General features: G+C 37.6%; 1 protein-coding gene across 2 annotated transcripts in view; it reads right to left on the reverse strand.

Annotated features, from left to right (window-relative positions):
* Positions 1–1,508: 1,508 nt before the first annotated feature.
* The window catches only part of GTF2E2 (general transcription factor IIE subunit 2), a 46,023-nt gene continuing 22,321 nt past the window's right edge, over positions 1,509–25,210 (reverse strand). For both annotated transcript variants that reach the window (XM_083355127.1, XM_083355126.1), the window contains exons 3-8: positions 23,760–23,851; positions 22,532–22,639; positions 21,442–21,624; positions 18,761–18,854; positions 5,003–5,118; positions 1,509–2,836 (exon numbers count right to left, since the gene is read on the reverse strand). In XM_083355127.1, the coding sequence (XP_083211253.1) occupies positions 2,720–2,836; positions 5,003–5,118; positions 18,761–18,854; positions 21,442–21,624; positions 22,532–22,639; positions 23,760–23,851 (710 nt within the window). In that variant the 3' untranslated portion in view covers positions 1,509–2,719. The remainder of the gene's footprint in view (positions 2,837–5,002; positions 5,119–18,760; positions 18,855–21,441; positions 21,625–22,531; positions 22,640–23,759; positions 23,852–25,210) is intronic.

The following is a 25,210-nucleotide window of genomic DNA, read 5'->3' on the forward strand; positions in this document are numbered from 1 at the left end:
AGTTGGCTGCAGTGAGTTGGCCATGGCGAGTTGTCCCATTCCACGTGGCTCCTCGAATCCTGCCTTTCAAGACAAGGACTCTAGTATCAATTAATCACTACCAGGCACGGATTGGCACAGAAATGAAATCCCATGCTTAAGGATGCTACATGAAAGATAAAAAGGGCACCCAAGATAGAAAAACATGTATGTACACAGGCAGCTCTCAACTCACAACCTTTTGTTTAGTGACTATTCAGTTACAATGGCACTGAAAAGTGATTTTAGTTTTTCACATGTGCAGCACCTTTGCAGCATCCCCATGGTCACATGATCAAAATTTTCGATTTCTGAATTCTGAAAACAAGATATAATCCTCTTCCACCTTGCTCTGTAATAAGAAAAGGAATTCTAAAGTACCGGATGGTGAAAATACATTTACTTTAACCAAGCCAAGGATATGCCTCTGCTGGTCTCTGAGCAGTAGGATAGTAAAAGATTCATGCCAACACATTTGCAACTACCTGACAGTCTCAAGATAACAACGTCACCACTATGACTTTGTGATTACCACGATCTTCAAATCTTTTTCCGTCATCAGTTCTGAAAGCCTGGCACCCTCTCGTGTCCTACCACCAAGTTCCTTGTGCTACAGAAAGTGACAGGAAAAACCAAATGGACATTATTTACCTATTTTCTCCAAATTCACTTGCTTTTCTCTATTCTCTAGATCAGAGTTTCCCAACCTTGGCAATGTTAAGACAACTGGACTTCAACTCCCAGAATTCCCCAGCCAGCCATGCTGGCTGGGGAATTCTGGGAGATGAAGTCCAGCCGTCTAAACATTGCCAAGGTTGGAAAACCCTGCTCTAGATAGAAGCTTGGAAGGACTGTGATCAATTAAATATCAAATGCATTACAAACAGCTTCATTATCATTGCTCTCTAGCAAACATACAAAATCCTGCTACAGTAGTTTTTCCATTTCATGTCTTACTTCATAAAATTATAAATATTAGCAGAAGAAATTAAATTACTCTTACCAATTTGTTCAGTAACATCCAACAGATCTATATTTTTATCACCAAATTAATCTAATTAAAAAATTATGCTCTCAGTTTGTAAAGCCAGGCTTTTCAGTGAGGCTATCTATGCTCAAGCATCATTATTGTTTCCTTGCTCAGTTTAATCTTTAAAGCCAAAAGAAAATGCATACTTGAGCGCATAAATTTCCTCTCCACACTTGATAAGTTCATGGCCAGACCTCGCTTACTGCCTGATTAATAACATCATTATCAATTACTAAAACTATTTCTAGAGCAGCAATTTGTTTCATTATCTTTCATTTCTTAAAACCGGGTGTAAATACACAGTTTATTCATATTAAATCAATTACCCATATTAAATCAACTATACATTCCAATCATTGGGAAAAATATATATATTCTTACCTTCGCTTCCCCCAACTCATGCCCTTTTGTTTCCTTCATCACAGCCAGCAGTTATATAATGGAAAGTCACTCTTATCACTTCATATAAAGAAGCAGGCTTGTCTCATTTTTTTTAATTCTAAAGTAATTCATAAACAATGCAAATACACTTGTGTGCAAAATTTAGGCACCCTTGGTCAAATTGTACATTTCAATAAATCCTTAAGTGAACAGAAAATGGCAAAATTTCTACATGATACAAAACTACACACAACAGTGTTCTACAAATTTCAATCGATACGTAACAATTTATGTGCAGTCATTTACAGATTCAAGGTAAGAAGATACATAGGGGCAGAGGTTTGGATACTCTTTCAGGCAGTATTTTGTAATATCTTTCCTTTGGCAGACATTTTCGGTAGGCAGCTGAGTCGTTCTAGCTTTGCTTTGGGGATTTATTCTCACTCTTCATTCTCACAGAACTCTTCCAACCCAGAGATATTCTGAGACTTCCTGCCAGGCATTGTACTTTGGGATCTCCTCACAGATCTTCAATAGTATCTAGGACCTGGGAAGACCATTCCAAATCCTATGTTTTCTTGTAACAGTTTCATGATTTATTTGGAGGTATATTTCAGTTCAAGGATTCCTGACATAAATGGAATGTTAACACAAATTGCACAATTTGGAAGATATTGCCATGGGCACCATGAAACAACCAGAAACAACCAACTGAAATAAGTCTTGAAAATTCAAATGGAATCTTCAGGATAATACATGAAATGTCACTTTGTGGGGGAAAAATAAGTATAAAAAAGAGTTTACATTTCTAAATAAAGGTTTCATCTTAAACTATTAACTAAAATACTCTCTGTCTATAAATGGCATGTCGCCTTTTTTCAGTCAAAAAACAAGGAAAACATGTGAAAACAATCAACTTTTTTGAATGATTTTATTATAAACATGTTTTCTTGACATCAAAAATCTGAGATTTATCTAGGTTAACCCAGCTGAGTAAAACTCCCACAGAATGCCAAAGAATTCTTCAAAAAAATTTTTAACTGATGAACATGAAGTTTAGCATTACATGCTAAATATAGTTCAATATCAGAAGTCTACTGATAATAATGGCTCTGATCCAAGTTTATATTAACCAGTAAAGTAAATGTTATGACGAATAGTTTATTCTTGATCCCAAAAGTTGTTACTTTTCATCCGCTACAGAAGTGGAAGAGGAAAGAACCACATCGATATACAAAGAACATCTGTGTCCTAAGCATCCACATCAACAGTTCAGTTCAGAAGATCAATTTATTTGGCAGGAGCTACATCGGAATAATCCTTCAATACACCAGCCAAATGATCATTGTGAGTCTTGAACCTCCGTTTCTTCTGAGAAGCTGGCTTCTTCCTCTTCTGGATAGGAATCTAAAAGAAGAAATAAGTCACATTCACGAGAGCCGTGTTCCCCTAAGTATTTTTACAGGCAGGGATCCCATAGTACAGCCTTCTCAATTGTAGCCCCCACATGTGGAATATCTTGCTCTCCACTACTCCTGTGATGAGCTGCCACAGAGAGGTGAGCACTGGCTCAGGGAAAGAACACCGGAAAGGAATCTTAAGTTTGGAGACTGCCTCTTTGGAATGTTTCAATTACGGCTAATACTTTTTTTGTTAGTTCTGTTCAAATCAAATCACAATTTGATTACGGCCAGACACCAGCAAGAAAAAAAAACACAGCTTAAATTTCAAGAGGCATCATCTGTTGCACTCTTTAAGCTAGATAATGAAACTGGTACATTGTAAGTCATCTGAAAATTCCTGTTGGTGAATAGAAAGGCTGCATAATAACCATCTGACTTTCTGGGTATTATTACTAAAAAAGGAGAGATTAAATTTTGACCTAAAGCCAAATAAAATCTAAACGTAAAAGCATGTGTAACGTTTTGGTTCCTGCTGTATCACAGCTGCTCTACTTAGAATAGACAGCATAGAAATATCAGAAATAAACAATGAAACTTATTTGAGGCTTTAGAGGTTTGTACGTAACCCCTTTTTAAATAGGTAGAACATAAATTATACAGGTAAGCCATTCACTAATACACAGATGTTTGATCCGGAAGTAATTGGAAGTTACCCAACATCCATTTTGCAGATCCAAACTGTTTTTGAAGCAGTGTGGCGAAATGTTTTGGCCATTATTCGTGAGGGCATGAGTTTAAAAACGCTCTAGGGAGGTCCTGAGCAATCCCACCCCATCCCAAGACTAACATTTTCCATAAGGGGATTAAGGGACAAAACGAGTATCTTAAATTAGAAAGTTTAAGACATCTACTTTCTTTCCGTCCAATCCCCAAAATAGTTGAAAGATTTTGATATAAAAATGAAGCAAATAAGTAAGCAAGTATATATGTCCTTCAGAACTGCAATGCTTAAACAAATCCAATTCTACACAAAGCTACATGCACTAACCTCCCTTTGGGGCTCAGCTTTCTAAGATGTATGCAAGCCCTACAGTTGTAAAGAGCAAAGAGTTTAAACCGAGAACACACCATAGTCATGGATTCTTGCAAAAAACTGACGTGCTGAGCAAAGGCAGAAAAAACAGTGGAAGAGTGAACAGCATCCCCCTGACCACTTTTTCTAATTCATAATTTACAACTCTTGTATTGCCAAGCACTCAGCTCGCTTTCTAAGCAACAGAGTCTCTATTTTTTCGAAAGGGAGAAGCTAATTCTTTGTCTTTATTGTGAAATAGGGATGAATTAGAGCTAAATAGGACTTACAAGTACATCCCATTCCAATCTCAAAAGGTTAGTACATTTTCATTCTTGAAGACTGAAAGCCAGACTAGATATTATCTGAACAAATGTGCAAACTCAGTTGCTCTCACTTCAAGGCTTAGAGCTTATACATTATTTTTTTTTGGAGGGGGGGGAGGGAGGACAGTTAGGCACTCCTGCAAATGTACCCATTTCTCCCATATTAGAATTATTTTAAAAATGGCTTTATGATCCAAGTTTGTTCTTAGTACCTCTTGTGGTTTCAAATATACAGAGGCTAGATTATACAGATTATTAAGCACTTGCTAAAGAAATCATATGGTAGTATTTGAAGGGATTTGTAATTCTGTTCCTTACGAATTTTAGGAACTTTTCTTCACGCTGGACAGTGGGAGAAAGGCAGATCTCTATGCGAAACCATATTTCAGGACATTTTTGAATTTCTGTGCATGTTACCATTCTCTCCTCTCTTGAAGACAGTACACATATGGGTCAATGTTGTTTGATCTTGGTCTTAGGAATCTATCCAGTCCAAAACAAGCAGCAGTAGGCAGGAAGGAACCAAGTCATTTCTCTGCAGTGGCAGTGGATTGCTATCTAAACAAGGACTGAAATGGGTACAAGTGAAGCCTCTAATGAGAGAACTGCCTCATTTAATGTTGGGAAAATGGATTCTGTCCGTTGCCTTGTAATTTCATTGTCTTAAGCAATCCATTCATTTTTCCCTCTTGTATGCTTAAAATATCTCCATTTCATATAAATTAATTATATTAATTCTGATGAAAGAAAAGGCTTATAGAAAGTTGCTTACCATTTTCTTTGGGCCTACATCTTGCATGGAAGAAATGCCCTGGCGTTTGAGATATTCTTCTATCTTCTCTTCATCCATAGAATCCACAGGAACGCTTCTCCAAAGTTTTTGAAATTCTAAAATCCCAAAACAAATACTAATTAGTTTCCTTACTCCTTTCATAATCATACTGCTCAACTGATGTCCCATATTGACTGCAATGCTATATAAAATAGTAACAAGCGTAACCTTTATTATGAATTGTACAGAGTAAGAAAAAGAGGCTAAGGTATTATAAACACGGAGATATTAGTATTCAAGAATTCTAAGATAGAAGAACTAAAATTATATAATTACAAAATGATTTAATTTAAAAATATATGCAGTCCCAGATTGTTGTTGTTGTTGTTAGTTGCGAAGTCGTGTCCGACCCATCGCGACCCTATGGACAATGTTCCTCCAGGCCTTCCTGTCCTCTACCATCTTCTGGAGTCCATCTAGGCTCACGCCTACTGCTTCAGTGACTCCATCCAGCCACCTCATTCTCTGTCGTCCCCTTCTTCTCTTGCCCTCAATCTTTCCCAGCATTAGGCTCTTCTCCAGTGAGTCCTTCCTTCTCATTAGGTGGCCAAAGTATTTGAGTTTTAGCTTCAGGATCTGGCCTTCTAAAGAGCACTCAGGGTTGATCTCCTCTAGGACTGACCGGTTTGATCGCCTTGCAGTCCAAGGGACTCGCAGGAGTCTTCTCCAGCACCATAGTTCAAAGGCTTCAATTCTTTGGCGCTCAGCCTTTCTTATGGTCCAGCTTTCACTGCCATACATTGCAACTGGGAAGACCATAGCCTTGACTATACGCACTTTTGTTGACAGTGTGATGTCTCTGCTTTTTAGTGTGCTGTCTAGATTTGCCATGGCTTTCCTCCCCAGGAGCAAGCGTCTTTTAATTTCTTGGCTGCAGTCCCCATCTGCAGTGATCTTGGAGCCCAGGAAAATAAAATCTGTCACTACCTCCATTTCTTCCCCATCTATTTGCCAGGAACTGAGAGGGCCGGATGCCATGATCTTGGTTTTCTTAATGTTTAGTTTCAACCCAAGTTTTGCACTCTCCTTCTTCACCCGCAACAAGAGGCTCTTTAGTTCTTCTTCACTTTCTGCCATTAGAGTGGTATCATCTGCATATCTTAGGTTGTTGATGTTTCTTCCGGCAATCTTAATTCCAACTTTTGATTCATCTAGACCTGCCTTTCTCATGATGTGCTCTGCATATATGTTAAATAGGCAGGGTGACAGTATACAGCCTTGCCGGACTCCTTTCCCAATTTTGAACCAATCAGTGGTTCCGTGTCCAATTCTCACTGTTGCTTCTTGGCCCACATATAGATTTCTCAAGAGACAAATAAGATGGTCTGGTACGCCCATCTCTTTAAGGACTTGCCAGAGTTTGTTATGATCCACACAATCAAAGGCTTTAGCATAGTCAATGAAGCAGAAGTAGATGTTTTTCTGGAACTCTCTAGCTTTCTCCATGATCCAGCGAATGTTAGCAATTTGATCTCTAGTTCCTCTGCCTCTTCGAGATCCTGCCTGTACTTCTGGTAGTTCTCGATCCACATACTGCTGGAGTCTAGCTTGTAGAATTTTAAGCATAACTTTACTAGCATGAGAAATGAGAGCAATGGTGCGATAGTTTGAACATTCTTTGGCACTGCCTTTCTTTGGAATTGGAATGTAAACTGATCTTTCCAATCCTGTGGCCACTGTTGAGTTTTCCAAATTTGCTGGCAAATTGAGTGTAGCACTTTTACTGCATCGATACTGCATCGAGTCCCAGATTACTATTAGGTATTTGTGCCATAGTGAATAAAAAAGGGCAAAGTAAATACGTTCAATTCCCACTCTTAAAGAGTTCCATCAATCTCTTAGGACCTGCCGCTGCTCCCACGCTGGGGTCTCTATGTTTGTGGAGGCCTTGTTAAAGTGGTCATGCTTATTACCTAATGACGAAGGGTTTGATTCAGTGAATTTACTTTAAGCTAAAGAGAATTGGAGCCTAAATGCAGTCCTGATTCACCCTCATCTGAATGGACGTAGGACTAGCAAATACAAAAGGCCATTGAAAGTTACAGCAAACCTGCATAATGTTGTTATTGCTCAATTTCATATTTAAAGCAAAATGTGTCCGGCTGATTGAGAAGGTAGGTATTTTTACCCCATAACCTATTTCTGAAAATTAAGTCAAACGCAGACTTCAGAAAAAAAAAACACCAAAATTTTCCCCGGAGACAGGAAATGCCCTTCGTCGCTAGGTATTGCTCACAATGCTCGGCAGGCTGACCGGGCAAGTCTGCTGGACTTTGGGGGTTGTTATTTTCAAAGATCAGAACTATAACAGATTTACACCAATTAGTTGATATTTGAAATGTTCAATGCATAGATGTGAATAGTTTAGCCAAAACTAGAGCCCCATCAATCGATTCATTTTTCTCGCCATGCACACATATACATAATCTGAACTAGACTGTGTTGTTTCTCTGGGTCATATAATATATTTGAGTATATGCATAATTTTGTATTATTTATTTATTTATTTATTTTTCTGTCATATTTATGTAGTGTATATTGGAGGTGGTGACCCTTTGAAGCTGTATGCAACAAAATTTCATTTTAATGTAGGCTGATTAGTGCAGGGCTTTTCAACCTTTTCACCCATTGTAATACTTTTAGGATATGGCAACATCCGAGTACCACCAGTCGCCTAGCAAGGTGTCAAAAACTTGTTGACCAGAAAAAAACAAAACGAAAAAAAGTGATGAAGTACAGGTAGTCCTCGACTTACAACAGTCCGCTTGGTGACTGCTTGAAGTTACAGTGGCACTGAAAAAAGTGCCCCCCAAGCTACAGCTGAGCAAGACACCTGCCTACCCGCCCGGCGGCGCTCTTCCTCCTGTCCGAGGTTTTCATTGTTGTGAGAATTTCTGTTGAGGATTGGCAGTGGGGGTGGGGTGGGGTGGTGGTTGGTTTTTATTTCCCCCCCCCCCGTCTGCTGGGTGGTTGCAGCAGGTTTTGGTCACTTCACATGACCCTGGGACACTGTGACCGTCATAAATATGAATCAGTTGCCCAGCATCTAAATGTAAATCACAAGACCCTGGAGATGCTGCAACATTCCAGCTGATTGGCACTTCTTTTGGGCTCAGCAGAAGCACCAGGATCAGTGCTGAGCTCCAGCTGGATCCTGGCGCTGATCCTGGTGCTTCCCCTGAGCCCTGACAGCACTGCAGCTCCAGCCATCTCTCACTCAGGCTTGTGCAGTGCTACCACTCGTTCAACTCATTCCCCTCCCCTGCTACCACTTTTCTAGGATGGTCGCGTACCACCTGCCAGGTGCCAATGTGCCACAGGTGGTACCTGTACCACTGGTTGAAAAGCCCTGGATTAGTGTACCTTCAAAACAACAATAAAGTTGTTATTCTATTCTATTCTATTCTATTCTATTCTATTCTATTCTATTCTATTCTATTCTATTCTATTCTATTCTATTCTATTCTATTCTACTCTACTCTACTCTATTTGATGCTGAAATTTCAGAGCAGCTTTACTTTTTTTTTGGCTAAGAGAGAAGATTGGTGATCTCAAATAGCCACTAAAGTCCAGCCTTCTATGTTTTTTAGATAGCTGTCCAAAGCTGACATGCAGCTGGTGTAGTCTTATGGGAGATATGCCTTCACAATGGAAAAGGATTTTTTTTTTTGGTCTTTTGTTATTTTCTCTTAAGGACCATGCAGTAGTCCTTAAGATTACAATGGCAATTGGGACTGGAATTTTCATCAGTAAGCAATGTGGATGTAAAATGCAGTGCCAAGTGACCACATCGCTTAGCAATGGCAATCCTGGTTACTGTTGTTAAGGGAGGACCACACGTGATTGTGAATTGGGAAGAGGCAGGAGTCCAACATAAGCAGGATGGTGATGCTATGGACCGGTGCCAAAGCTGGCATTACAGAGCATAGGCAGGCAGGTACTATGGGCAGGCTCTATGGGGCGAGGGTGGGTGCTACAGGCAAGCACAATGGAGTATGGGCAGATGATGGACACACAGCAAAAAAGCAGGAACAGGAATAAGATGAAACTTCCTCCTAGCTTTCCCGCTGACTTTGGCTTGTGGGAAGCTGAGAGGGAAAACAGATAATGGTGATTACATGACTGTTGAAATGCTGCAATGTCAATTGCTGAGTGCCTAAATCATGATCACATTTAGTGCCATTATAACTATGAACTGTCACTGAACAAGTGGTTGCAATTCATCCAAGAATAATCTGAACTGTGTGAGTAGCTATAGCCTGTGGATTGGTAAAGCCTACAGTGCAATCTTGCTCAAATAAGAACTTAACTTATTGGGTGTCTATTTTGTTTTGTTTTTAATCCAACCCTAATGGATCAAATTCACTGCCTAATGAATTCATTGGCACTTGGGCAAATGGAGTCTCTCAGCCCAATCACACTATTCAGGTCGATGAAAGATATACTGGTAGTTCTCAATTTAGGACCACAATTAAGTCCACAATCTGGGTCGTGTGGCAACCATGTGACTGCCTTGCTCAATAACTGCAATACTGGCTCTCCCCATTGCTGTTGAGACGTGTACCTGTTCTTACAATATTTCTGAGGTGAAAGGCCCATATACAGGTGGGTCTAGCCAGCTGAGGCCTCCCACCCTGCAATGGGGAAAACTTGAGGCACTCCCATGGTAGTAAGATCAGGCCCACTGCCAAGCGCCCACATTTTTGTCACATAACTGCAGAGCACTGCAATATTGGGAACTTTGAGAGTGTGTCACTTCATTTAGCACCATCATAATTTGAAAAGGTCACTGAACAAATGGTTATAAGTCAAGGACTACCTGTAAAAGCATCTGCTGTTTCTCAGTTGATACACATTCTATGATTGATATACTGGTTTTTGATTTATTTATTTATTTATTTTGGTGGATTGTATTTTTACCAAATCATTCTTTTATAAGGCCCTAATAATAATAACTGGTAAGTTTGTGAATATTAGTTCAGTGTGTTTCGATGATTAATATTAAACAGCCATTGCACTTGACAGTTTTAATATGCTAGGCAACTACTGCCATTAATATCTCATCCCACTGTTTCTCCTTAACATCAAAAGAAAATATAAAATCATTATCTTTGACGCTTCCTGATTCCCAATGGCAACATTAGGTAGCAAAGCCACAGAACCCTGAATATAATGACCTCACCAAACTGGGAAAAATTGGGCCGACAGCCACATGTTCTTTATATCATTTGTTTTGGATTCAAAGTATAAAAGATTCATTGTACCATATTCAAGTTTTTAAAATTGCATTATAAAACAAAGTGACTTTTAAATAACTCCCAAATTCCTCAAGCCAAACACTTTGCCTCTTGATCACAGAAAATAAAAAGGACATGAACGGCAAAACTCAGATAAACTGCAGGCAACCTGCCCCCATATATCTTTTCAAGTGCTTTCCTGGAATGCCTTTATCAAGGCTGCAGCTGGTACAATTTCATTTCCCTTCATTCCATACTGATTAAGTCAGACAGACTCAATGGGCCTTGTTCACAAGCCATAAATAAAATGTAAAGTATAAATTCAGGAAATCCTTTCAAGTATTTCTACCTATGCAAAGATTTGTTTTGGTATACTGAATAAATAATTTGGGCAGTCTGGTGCTAACCAAAGCAATAATCCATAACATTTTCTTTTATGTTGGTTTTACAGAGCTCTGCTCAATACACGTCCCAGCTCTTGAATATTTCTTCTCAAGTCATGAAAATTCTACTACTTCACACTTCAAAACTACTTAGGACCAAAAGCAATCTATTGGAATTAATATTACACTGTCTCTTGATTTCAAAAGGAAATCCTGGTATAACCGTGCATTTTATGAGTTTAGAGAACACCAATGATCTCCAATATCTTCACCTAGTGATCCCTGGTGATAAGAGTTGGCAAAACATGGTCTCTTGATCAAGAAAGATGAGGTGCCCAAGGGAGCTGCAAGTAGAAGGGCTCCAATTTTGATCCCATCAGTAGTCATCTGGCTCAAACATCCATCACTCACTACACAGAATTTGTTCTTTTTCATCCTTGAATATTTCTTGTAGACAGTCTTATATTCTTATGGTTTCAGATACACTGTGAGTATGCAAATCCACATTACAAAATAGAAATATTGCAAAGAAAGCGTATTTTAAAATAATTACAATAGCACTATTGTAACTATTGTAACTATTATACTGCTTGAATAGTCTCTGTAAAAAGCTTAATTACTGCAGGGTCCCCTAATAACTGAGAAAAACTAAAGCAGCTGCTGGCCTTGAAGAGGAATGGTAATGGTAATTCTACTAAAAACACAAACAGTCTAAGAGGAAGTATAATACTTGAAAACCACCTCAAACATGCAAAACAAAGGTGAATATAAGCAATTTAAACAATTAACTATCCTATTGACTCAAAATAGTACTTTAATGAGGTGCAAACTGTGCATTTCACTGAAATGAAACATCAAACATAGAACATGCCAGAAGCATTACAGGGTTGAAAGGGACCCTGGAGGTTTTCTAGTCCAACCCCCCTACTTGAGCAGGAAACACTGTCCATAATATCCTAGCATTCAGAACATTACAATGGCTCTGATGATGAGTTAACTATTTCAAAGAGGGAGCAGAGCAGTAGAGTTTCTTTTAACTGATTTAAACGTGTAGCATAATAACTAACAGAGACATTCGGGATTATCAGAATCCCGCTTATTTCCAGGAAAAGGAGATTGCAAAATTAAGTAAATTAAAAATTAAAAAAAGAGCCGCTCAGTGATTCTTTACAGTGCCCGGGTTATAACCTCCATTTCCTTAAATTAGCTAAGAAAGATATTTTTATTCGGTAACTCATTTGTCAATTGCTGAAAGAGGGATTCCCTCAAACATATTTTCCCCAAAGGGGAAAAAAAAAGATACTGTGCAATCAAGTACGCAGTCTCCTGCTTCAGTGAATGTTCAACTTCCTATTTTAACTTCCTCCTATATCCCAACATTATCTTACCAGGTTTTTGGGCAAACAAGACTCAAACATATTAATAAATAAGCTATATATGAGGTTAGTGGAAGACTCCTCCCCTCACTCCCCCAAGGCATTGCACACTGCCAAGAAAAGTAACGATGAAAAGGTAAAGATACTACTGTGGATTGCCGAAGCTGCAGCAGAATGAAGAATGTTTATCCCATTTTTCTCTCCAAGTGATGCCTTGTCTATTTCGAAGCATTTCTAAACACTGTGATTTAAAGTAAAGAAACAAAGAAATGATGCTCCAACCCCACAGAACTATTCTTAGAATATAAAAATGGTAGTTACAATCCAATGTTTGTTTAGCTAGGGAAAGCTGTGGGATGGATGACCTGATAATAGGGGCTGCCTTAGGAGTGCTGGAGGAGGTTGTGGGAAACAAGAGTGGTCTTTTGAGAACTTCCGGGTGGCAAGGCGTCGCCGCAGGCAGCCATTCTGGCTGTCAGCCCCGCCGGCTCCGTAGAGCTGCCGAAAACAGCGCCAATCAGCTGTTTTGGCGGCTCGGAAGCCCCCTCCTCGGGAGAAGAGGAGGGGGTGAGCGCTCAGGTAGGGGTAGAGCTCTCCGGGCCGCCAGAGCTAAAAGTTTTGGCGGCTGAAGGACTGCCCCCCCCCCCGAAGCCTGAGTTTGCTCCAGACTGTGGGGCGCCTCTGCTCCGGGCTTTTTGGGGCAGAGCAGGGCGTCAGCAACCATCCCTGCCAGCAAGAGAGAACCTTTGAGAACTTGGATGCAGGCAGAGCGACACAGGAGATCCAGGTGAAAGTGAATTTATGATCTTTAACTCAATGGACTTTTCGGAGTTTGAAAGTGAAATGGCGTAGCAGGCAATAGTGGGTGAAAATGGCTGCCAAATCCTCTAAAGTTCTTAGAAGGGGCTTCTCCGGTGCAGCAGTCTTCGTTACAAGCTTTATTGCCCCCTCCCCCTCCCCCTGCACCTGTACCAACTTTTACAGTTAAAGACTTGCAGAATGTGTTGCAAGAGGCTATGGAAAAGCAATCGCAACAACTAGCTGAGCTTATGGATGAAAAGCTCACAGAGCTTCTGGATGAGAAGTTAACAGAAATAAGAGTGGTCTTTTGATATGCTGTGCATTTCTATTATTTAAAAGGTAGAATAACTTTTGTTGTTTGGATGCAGTGCATGTTTTCCACGCGATGAACTTCATTGGTGGTTTGCGCCATTAATGAATATGTGCACTGATATTTTGACATCTGTGAAACCAGTATTTTATTTGTGCTTTTGAGAAGATATGCACTTCAGCTCTGTATTCAGATTCTTAGCAAACTTACTTGTTTCTGAGCTTCATTTGTTAAAACAGAAAATAGATTCAAAAAGCATTTTTGTACTTTGGAAATCAGATCAAGATCAAGAAAAAAGAAATGCTACACAAGGTATATTTTTGTTTTGTTTTTTACATTCTAGAAGTGTAGTGTTTCTTTTGGGCCCAGTTTGCAACTAGAACTGGCTTGCAAAACTGCTATATAAAAAGTTAGGAAAACAGTTAGTCACGAGTCGAGTTGGGAGCTCCTTTGGATGATCACCCATGTAATAAAATCCATTTATTTACTAAACCAACCAAAATTCCTCAACGTTTCTTGAGGCAAATAAATCCCTCCTTTCCCTTTTTTGAACTTTGGGTTGGGGATAAAAATAATCCATGTAGAAACATTTCTGAGAAATGTTCCATCTTTCATATCAATATTATTCATATGCCAATGAAGAAAAAAGGGAAATGCTACATAGAGCTAGCATGAAAGGGGATGAAGAGAGTCATTTGACTGTGCCAGGAAACAAATCTAAAAACTGAAATGAAGTGAAATATAGAAGAGTCATTATTAGGAGGCAAAAGAGAAAAAGATCTGCAGAAATACAAGAAACAAATATGAGAGTCATAGCATTACCCTCGTCTTTCCCAGACCCTGGAATTTACAGTTAAGCCTTGTTATCACTAGTGCTCAAATCATATCAATTCTTACAAGGAATCATGTATTCAGCACAACTTTCTGCAGAGACAACTTGTACATACACAGCAGTAAGCATGTATTTCTGCTAAAATCACCAAAGTGTCATCACAAAGGCATAAAGATACAGCTAATTCTTGGGTTATGACGACAATTGGGACTGGAATTTCCATTGCTAGAGTGCAACACCATGTGACCACATTGCTTAGTGATGGCAATCCCAGTTGCCACCATTTAGTGAAGACTGTGTAGTTGCTAAGTGAGGACTCCATAGGAATGCGATGTGGGAAGAGGCATGAATCAGGAAGCGCTCGCTTATGCTGCTGAAAATTTCTCCCATGGAAGCAGGTCAGCAGGCAAAAGCTATAAGAAGGTGGACAAGCGCTGTAAATGGATGGCAAGGTGTTGTGGGCAGGTGCTAGCTACACAGATGCAGGGGCAGGTACTATGGTATATATATAGGTGGGTAAGTGCCATAGATGGGCCTTACAGAATATGAGATCCTTATGTCACTGGGAGGTCTCCATGAGAAAAAGCGGTGGGAGCAGGAATAAGTTGGCCGTGCTTGGTGAGTTCTATGGAAGCAAAGAGAAATTCTGTTTGCCTCTAGGACACAGGTCTGCAACCCGCGGCTCCGGAGCCGCATGCGGCTCTTTCAGCCGTCTCATGCGGCTCCCAGTCCTCTGCCATGTGCAGTCCAAAAAAATAAATAAAGTGGGACTAAAAAAGTTCAACCAATCAATTCAAATATGCAGGGTAGGTGCATATCTCGCCTTGGCTCCACTCTTCAGTCAAACCCTGTTCTGCGCATGTGCGCATGTACGCGCATGCACACACATTTTTTTGCGGCTCCCAGTTTTTCCTTTTGTGAGGGAACCGGTTCCGAGTGGCTCTTTCACTGTTTCAGGTTGCTGACCCCTGCTCTAGGATGTAGGGAAATGTTTTAGCCAAGAGTCTAAATTAGATCTTTCATCTGTATACTAGTTAATAACTTGCCTGGTCATTGAGAACTATTGTCTGTGAACTTCATTATATCACTTTAACCAGTTATTTTATAGATATTATATATTGGGAGGCTGAGTAGCAGATCCTTCACACCTTGGATCTGTCCCAAATGTATAGTTTCCTTGATTTTTTTTATATGAAATTCCTTTAATGCTGCTTTGAGTTTTTCTTCTCTTCACCACACACTAATAGATTATGGACTCCTTATCTGCCTCACATGCTGGGCCCAGTGAGGAACATATTAAATGAAGAAATTCCCCAGGAAGATGGGTGGTAACAGCACTAATACCAACACAGAAAGTGGAGTCAGTGTGTATAATCCCAGAGTTTCAGGGAAAGGCGGTCTTGAGATCTTAAATCTCTTAGACCATGGGTTCAATCCTGCTGTTATATCCACACTATGCATAATTAATTCTCCGTTACCATTTTCATAATTAGAGTTCCAAATAGTTCAAATGTATTTTTTTCCTCTAACTTTACCATACACAGCCTTTTCTGAACAACCATACTTTCAAAATGCATTTGCCCTGCAGATTTATAAAAAGGCACTTTGGATCCCGGCACTTCTAATTTTTACGCTTTTCTTAATAAACCTTTACATGGAATTCACCTTTTCTTAGAACTGCTGTAGATTTACAAATTGCATGAAAACGTTTGGCCACTCCAATCAAACTTTATGTGAATCCCTAAGCATGTGTACAAATTTCAGAAGGGTTTAATTCTGAACCAGGCAAAAATTGTAGCAGCTCATCGATTCATCAATAGAAATTGACTAAGAGAATTTAAATCTTCCCATGCAATATTATTTACCTCACCTTCAAGATCCCTTACCTGCCTAGTCATCATGAGCTCAGTCTTAATGATGTGTATATATAAAATGACATAAGTGACTATTTAAAATGAAAATTAACTAGAAAATGTATTTTTATAAATTGCCATAAAAATATAACTAAGTAAATAAAAATAATTAATACAAAATGTAAATACTAAAAATCAAATAACTAACGGTATACAGGCAACACAGAGGATCTGTAAGATAATACTGCCATCTAGAGATCAATTTGATCTTCCTACCCTTGCTGTGATATTCTTTTGATAGCATGGTTTTACATTAATCTGCAAATGTATTATTTTGCTATTTATTATATATTAATTTAATTTGAATGGCCTCCACTCACCATGCAACTCTGGACAGTTAGCATTCAACAATAAAAATAAAAAGTTATGATTGGGCAACTCACATATTTACATAAATAGTACCATCGCCATCCAAAATAATTCATCCAACTTCCTGACCCAATCCCTGAGGGAAAAATTAGGTCTTCAGTATCGACTCAAGTCTCCACGCAGTTAGGAAGCTCACTATGTGATTTTACACCAGTTACATTTTCTCAAGTCCAATCTATCGTGGGTTTGAGGGTGTTTCCCCAAAAATAAGACCCAACCGGAAAATAAGCCCTAGCATGATTTTTCAGGATGCTCAGCCCCGCCCCCCAAAATAAGCCCCAGTTAGTCAGCCAGATGGACACATTTAATACCATATTTCCCTGAAAACAAGAACTAACTGGAAAATAAGCCCTACTTTTTGGAGCAAAAATGAATATACGATCCAGTCTTATTTTCAGGGAAACACAGTACTGACTTCTTTACTGGAAAAGGAAGATAATAAGAAAGAAAAGAAATAAATAAGCAAACAGCACTATTCAAATTACAACAGTTCATTTAGCGACCGTCTGACGTTACAATGGTACTGAAAAAAGTGACTTATGACCATTTTTCACACGATCACTGCATCTTCCCCATGGTCACATGATCAAAACTCAAACACTTGGAAATTGACTCATATGTATGACAATTGCAATCTCCTGGGGTCATGTGATCACCTTTTCTGACAAGCAAAAGTCAATGGGGAAGCCAGTCTCCCTTTAACAACCATGTTACTAACTTAACTGCAGTGATTCCCTTAACAACTGTGGCAAGAGACATCGTAAAGTAGTGTAAAACTCACTTAACATCTGTTTTCTCTTAGCAACAGAAATGCTGGGCTCAATTGTGGTCGTAAGTTGGGGGGTTACCTGTATACATTCTGTACACAAGCAAGTGGGGCAGTACAACAAAATGTTGTAATGTAAAATCAACTTCTGTTCCAGAGTCAAGTCATTCTGTATTATTCTCTGCCACTATAATTTTCCTTTCCCCCCCTCCCTGCTTCCAACACTCATTGGCTGTGTTTTTCTGTTCAAAATTCCAACTACTTCTGTCTAGAACAGGGGTCTTCAAACTTGGCCCTTTTATGACTTGTGGACTTCAACTCCCAGAATTCCTCAGCCAGCTTGGCTGGCTGAGGAATTCTGGGAGTTGAAGTCCACAAGTCATAAAAGGGCCAAGTTTGAAGACCCCTGGTCTAGAAACTGCATTCATTCCTTTTCACCACAACAGAACTTTATGAACAGAAAACTTCCACAAGTTATCATTCTGTTCTTGCTGAACTTCTCACACACACACACACACACACACACACACACACACACTTGACATCATTATACCCATCCTTATAACAAAAGTGACAGTATGTTTCCCTTTCTGAATGCAATATACAGTGGTGGGATTCAGCCAGTTCGCACCGGTTCAGGAGAACTGGTAGCTAAATTTACTTGAATTTGGAAAACCGGCTGCTTCTGGAAGCCCAGTCTAGGCCCCGGAGGCCTCCCAAGCCTGCATCACATAATAAAACCGGTTGTTCAGGTATTTGAATCCCACCACTGGCTATATATATCGTTATAGCTGTTAAGGAGTGACTTAGCAAAGAAGTTAAGAGTCACTGATGTTTTTGGAGATCAAAGGAAGAAAATAAATAATCTAATCTAAATTCAGAATATTTGTTTCAAGAGTTTAGGCGAATTCTAAGATTCTCTCAAAGGGAAGGAAATAAATCACAATTCCTAGATCAAGACTTAAGAAATTTAGAAAATCAAATAAATCTCTCAAAGATCTGTCAGTTTGACTTTGACAGTGATTTCTTCACAAAGAACAGTGTGTATTGAGACATTAGAAATGAGCTCAAGAACGCTGATGTATAGATAGTCCTCGATTTACAACACTTCGTTTAGTGATGGTACGAAGTTAAAACAGCATTTAAAAAAGTGACTTGATATTTTTCACATGACCATTGCAACATCCCCAGGGTCACATGATTTACATTTGGATACTTGACCACTGGTTCATATTTATGATGGTTGCAGAGTCCCCAGAAATCGTGTGATCACCTTTTGCAACCTTCTGACAAGCAAAGTCAACGGGGAAGCCAGGTTCACTTAACAACAGGTTACTAACTTAACAACTGCAGTCATTCACTTAACAAAAGTGGTAAGAAAAGTCATAAAATGGGGCGAAACTCACTTAACAAATGTTTTACTTAGCAACATAAATTTTGGACGCAATTGTGGTCGTAAGTTGAGAACTACTTGTACAACTCTGTATACAGGAGGATAACATAATACAATACTGTATCTCTATAGAATTTAAAGAAAGGTAGATTTCGTACACTATTTTCATAGCATATTCAAATTCAAGTTATTAAATGTTAAATGAACTGAGACATAACCAAAGAATATTTTTGGCATTTCGAACAATAACAATAGTACATTTAGCATATATATTTATGACACAAATTCAAGGTTACAGTTTAAATGAAAAAAACCAACCTTCATCCACTGTAAATTGACAGCTCTTATCATTGTAGAACAGAATTTTCTTCTTATCAGGACGAGTAACAAAGATGATCTGGTCTCCTAAAGCCTGCCTCAAATATAAATACAGAAACATAAGTGTATATCAATTGTGATTTCCAGAATGTCAAGATTTTGTACGACTTTGTCTGCAAATATAGGTATGCAAAATTCAGCACCTACAGCCCATTTTAGAAACAGACTATAGTGGAAGCCTGCAGTTGATTTGCTCCATGTATACAAGTAACAAATCTGTTATCATTTGCAAGCATTTTAGGACAGATTGAATGAAAATACTAGGCACATATTCATAATTTTCTCCAATATATTTAAATATTATTGTTTAATTAATTTCTATCCTGCTCAAAATGATATAATAGCAGCAGCAGCAGTAGTAGAGTTGGAAGGGACCTTTGAGGTCTTCTAGTCCAACCTCTTGCTCAGGCAGGAAACCCTATGCCATTTCAGACAAATCATTGTCCAGTCTCTCCTTAAAAACTTCCAGTGTTGGAGCATTCACAACTTCTGGAGGCAAGTTGTTCCACTGATTAATTGTTCTAACTGTCTTATATATCTTATATTTTTTCTCTTATTTATTTGTTTTCCCTCTATGAGGAAGACTGTCCCAAAGCTATCCAATTAGGTTCCATGGCTGAGGATGGGCTAGAATCTGGGCCTCTCCGCCACTAAAGGACAGATTAGTAAATCAGGAAAAACTAACTATGAAAGTAACTTACTGTTTGCTTTAGATTTTGAAAAACTTATTATGTAACATAGCTTTGCCATTAGCTCTAGAAGATTAGATAATAGATATCAAGACTTTTAGCAAACATTGGCTCCAGAAGGAGCTAATATTTCCCTTGCTATACTGGACAAGGGTTAGGTTACTGGCTTGCCAGTAACCCTTTGAATATATGTAATAGCTTCAAGTGGCTTTAAGAAACTCTGCCATTGGGGAACAACTAATTTAGAAATATGTTTTAAAAAATTAAGTAAAGATTTCTCCTCGTAAACTTTTTATGTAATATAATTACTATTATGTAAATTAGTCAGTGCTTTCTCAATGCCAACTAGCCTAAAGTGAGCAAATATGTACATAAATACTAGGCTTGTTGTTGCAATTCAATATCTGTCATTTTGTGAAAGAACGTGTTATCCTAAACTTTTGGCTTTAATTAAAAATAATAATGAATCTTAGACATGAAAAGCCAAAATTCAGAATCTTTTGCAGCCATTAGGAGAAACTTCTCAATTGTAGAATCCCTAAGGAACTACTGTCAGCATGTTTTCCATTTGCAAATTTTCTATATTTCAGCTGTACTGCTATAATTGTTTGGATGTAAATTTCACTGAATTAAATACATCTTTTTGACAAGATGTACAGTATATAGCTCAGCAGTATAACACCGATTTGCTAAAATAATGCCAATAGCTGCAATTTTAATCACCTCCATTTTAATGCTGACGTTTCTATTTTTATATATGTATTCTTTTTTAGTGACTATGCTACCCAGAGTCACTTCTCATGAGATGGACAGCTACATAAATTTCTTCCCGCATTTCTTCTGTATTGCCAGTTTTATACAGAACCTGGAAAAGCTCCAATTCCGTCACTCCTGACTAGAAAAACAAGATGCAATAATCAATACTATAAGCAATTTCTACTTTCTGACGTCAATCATGAAAGTTTGCCACATTTTGCATGCAAACCAGGCAAAGAATAATTAAGAAATGAACCTGCCTTATATTTGTAACTGGAAATGGCTCAGTCTTAGCATTAACCATTGGCTTTGAGGTGAACATGCTAGGTTAGCTATTATGCTACATTTTCTCATTATGACGGGTCTGTAAGATATGTTTATAATTCTTAAATCCCTTTTGAATAACATTATTGCTTAATTTATGAATGCACATGTATCTGTGTGTATGAGAGAGAGAGAGGGGAGGGGAATGTATATGTATATGTTGCATCATCATCATCATCCTTCTAGCCATTGTCTATCCACTGCAGGATGAAGGCCTCTTCTGCACGTTTCCAACCAGTAGGGACTTGTTAGTTGGGCCCACAATACTTGCTGATGTCATTGGTCCATCTTCATTTAGGCCTCTTTTGTGGACGCTTTTTTATCAAGTGGAATCCATTCTATATATGATATATACTGTATGTATTTGTATAGTTATTTGTATTTTATACTTATATTCCAAGTTTATATTATCCAGATTGCTAATTTTAATTTCTTCTTGTTGTATGTGTGTAGCCTAAGGGAGCCTAACATAATCTGATTTAATATTATCTTTTAGACAATGTTTTTGATCTGTACGAACTTTTCTTAACTATGCTGATATTGTTAATTTAGTTTTTGACATTTTAAATATTTTAATACCAATTTTCTTGTGCTGGTTAATGACCATGATGAAGTTAAGCAATAATATATAAATTCGATAAATAAATAAATGCATTCAAAGCAATTCAGAGACCATTTTTTTCCAGATTCAGAAACTGCCAAATTGTTCAAGAAGAAACCTGCAAATTTGACACCAGGATTTTTTTAAAAAAGAAAAGCTGCTATACATTATAACTGAAAGAGATTTTGCTAACCCAAATGCCTTGTAACAATTTAACAGACTTGAAATATGAAATTATAACTATTGTTTACCTTAATTGCTTTTTGTGCATTAGGAAGTCCTTCCTCAATATCTTCCAAAAGTATCCCTCCTAATCCTCGTTGATCATGCTTATCCAAAAGCCTCAGCAGGGCCTTTTTATCTTTTAAGTTATACTTAGGCTTGAAAGCATATTTCCCATCTATAACTTCTATTTTAGGATTGCTGACAAGGGCCTATAATGAAAACAAAACAAAAAGAAACTCAGCTGATAGGAAATGTGATGTCATTTTTATATATGGACTTCGTAAAATTAATAATGATTGAACTGTGTGCTTCTGTTTATCCTAGTATGAACAGAAGACTGAATCATTTTGAGAAATTAATAACCAAAAACAGAATCTGCCTGGGGCATGTTTTTATGAATCACCTTTGAACAGTCTCCTTAGAATAGCGCATTTTGCTGTATCTGTGTCTCATAATGACTTAGTCAGTCAATCACTCTCAGTGTAGGGGTAGGTCGTATTGATATACCGGTACTTCAAACACAGCTATTTTCAAATTTTACTTTCAGTTATTAGATCTATTAACTAATATTTTTTAAATGTTGTAAATTCTAAATTTTACTTTTAGCATGTGTGAAAGTAAAATACTAAATTTTAATTATTATTTTACATTTGGAAAACATCATACAAAAATATCAGAGAATACAAAAAGTGTGCATTTGTGTATACATATATTTATTTGTGAGCGTGTGTGTATACACACCCACACACAAGTATAATGGTCTTCACTGCTATTTGTTTATACAATTTCAACAATAAAAATAATTTCTATAATACTATGCAAATGAAAGATGAAGTTTCTATTCCTTGACAAACCTTTTAACATATTTTCTTTATGTAATTCATTGACATTATATATACATAGAAAACAAACTTTTAGGGCAAAGTAACCTTAAAGTTAAATAATATATAGAAATTGTATAACCAGAAAGCAATACAGTTATATACAGTTATATATATATCTGCTATTATGTCCAGTTTGGGGCATGACACTTGATAAGTTTCTTATTAATAAATTATTATTTATTTGATCATCACAGTTATTTAAACTAGTACCATGAATAGCTACTTTCATTACCTCACTAGTTAACCACTGTTTCTGCTTCAGTCCAATGTCTAAGTGCTGTGTTTCATCTAATATTTCTTCTAGAGTTAATGGATGGGTATCACCACGTTGATGTCGTGTCTAGACAAAAAAAACAATTGGTTTTATTATCTTTCAAAACTATAAAACTAGTTACATTAGATACTGACAAAATATGTGCAAAAATAATTTTGCTTAAATAGCTGAAGCACGGCTATTTCAATTTCAATAGTTTACTTTTCTAATTCTGCCTGTGCTGCGTTTTCAATATTAATCCAGATAATGAAAATGATGTGAACTACCTTCAATGCCAATGTATAATAAATTACAACAGTACTAGAGCAATGTTATATAAGACTTACTAGACAGCAGATCACAAATCAAAATAATTCAAAAGGACTTTATCACAAGCAGCTTTTATCCCAACCAACTTGCACCAAGATGTTTTCACTCTGTGTAAAGTAAGAGCGGCTTCTTGGCACAAATGAGTTTGAACAATACTACTGAATCACATTTTTGGAAGTCTATTCAATTTGTATGTCATCATGCCATACAATTCAGACTTGGCTTTTCTTTCTACAGTTTGCAGGACTGCAACATATAACAGGTCTATTCATCTTCAGCACATGCCCACAATACCACAGGAAGATTCACCCTAGGCAAACATGCTCCTCACGGCAATCCCATCCAGCCTTTGTTGACATTGTGAGTTTGAAGTTCATGAATAAAGGGGGATTAACCAAGTAATTATTAAGAAAATATTCAACCCAAAAGCTATGCATAGTACTGCATTACTTTTATTTGCTATAAATAAAGAGATCACAGGGGAACTATATTATAAATCCTAATCATTAATAATACTAATAATACTAATAATACTAATAATACTAATAATACTAATAATACTAATACTAATACTAATAATAATAATAATAATAATTGTAAATACTGTATTTACATAAAGTGCACCATTTTAATTAATTATAAATATTAAATGTACTCCGTTCTAAGATAAAAAGTGTCAATACCAATCCGAGTGTTCATTGGCTCAATCCAACAACAGTTTATCTGGGAGAACAATATATTGTCCCAATTAGCAAACACAGGCCTGAAATTCTTCTTTGTGCCTACTTTTTCTGTCATCACACAATATTGAAATATTGTTGCAGAAATATGGTAACCATAAAAGGTGCACCTAGTAAACTTGGTAACAAAATTATACCTTCATATAATTCACTATCTTTGCAAGCACTCCAAACTTGTAGCCAGCGCCTCCAGAAAGAGCTTTCAAATTAAAAGTTCCATTGTTGTGGTCTGTAAAGGAAAAAAAAATGGTACAGACTCTCATTCTGTGAGTCAGGCATAGCAAAATATATATTTTTGTAACCAAACCTATGAAAATATTGACCAATATACTTTATTGGGTTATTCCATGAAAATTGGGAAATTCATTTGGTTATAAATTTATTAGAATTTTATTGAATCCTAAAAAATAGGAGGAATCAGGATTTCTTAAAGCACAATTCATTTTCAAAAGCGTAAATCTTCAAGTCAACAAATTAAACATGCTACTCTAAAAAATATAAACCTACATATGTCTTCTTATTGTTCACTATATTGTTATACATCCCTTGGTCCGGACTTAAACCAGCAAAACTAATTATTCAATAAATGAATTAATGCACTTTAATTAAAAGTACTCTCAGTTAAAAATACACAACAGATCCGACACATATGTAGATAGCTGAAACTCTCTATAATAATAACGAAGGCGTTTTTTTAAATTTTAAGCAAAAACAGAATCACAAAAATAGCTTTGTGTAAAAATTGTTTCTCAATTTATTCTGAATTACAAAAATTACAAGAAAGCTCAGTGGGTTAGTACGCTGAGCTTGTCGATCAAAAGGTCGGCAGTTTGGCGGGTCGAATCCCTAGTGCCGCGTAACAGAGTGAGCGCCTGTTACTCGTCCCAGCTTCTGCCAACCTAGCAGTTCGAAAGCACGTAAAAATGCAAGTAGAAAAATAGGGACCACTACGGTGGGAAGGTAACAGTGTTCCGTGCGCCTTTGGCCTCTAGTCATGCCGGCCACATGACCACGGAGACGTCCTCAGACAAGTGCTGGCTCTTCGGCTTTGAAATGGAGATGAGCACCGGCCCCTAGAGTCGGAAACGACTAGCACACATGTGCGGGGGAACCTTTACCTTTACCTTATATATTTTTACTCATAGGAAACTGCTATCAGGATAATTCGGAATTTAAATCAGTTGGTTAATCACAAAAAAATGCAAGAAGCAATTTATCAAAGTTACACTGGAAAAAAATCAGTGTCCAGGAAAACATCTATGTTTGGTGTCCCTCAAAGAAATTCACTCTCTTTCTTTCCTTCTGTCTTCCTCCCTCCCTTCAAGCTCACACATTGTAATTTAAGAAAATGAGGGTGATATAGAAGACACCTACAAAATGGAAAAGATGTTTCTGGCAAATTTGTACAGTGTACACTATCATGGTTGCAGGTCACTTAAGATGGAATCAGCTCAAACTATAATATCTTCCAGTTTCTTAGCCTGAAAAAGAACTGGAAACATAACAGTGTATTTGCATCCCATCATGGTGAGATGAGAAGGATGTTGTGTTTTGAAGTACTGAAAGTTTCACTGAAGAAAAGGAATAT

The sequence above is a fragment of the Vipera ursinii genome, assembly GCF_947247035.1.
Source record: "Vipera ursinii genome assembly, chromosome: 2".
Taxonomy (NCBI): Eukaryota; Metazoa; Chordata; class Lepidosauria; order Squamata; family Viperidae; genus Vipera; species Vipera ursinii.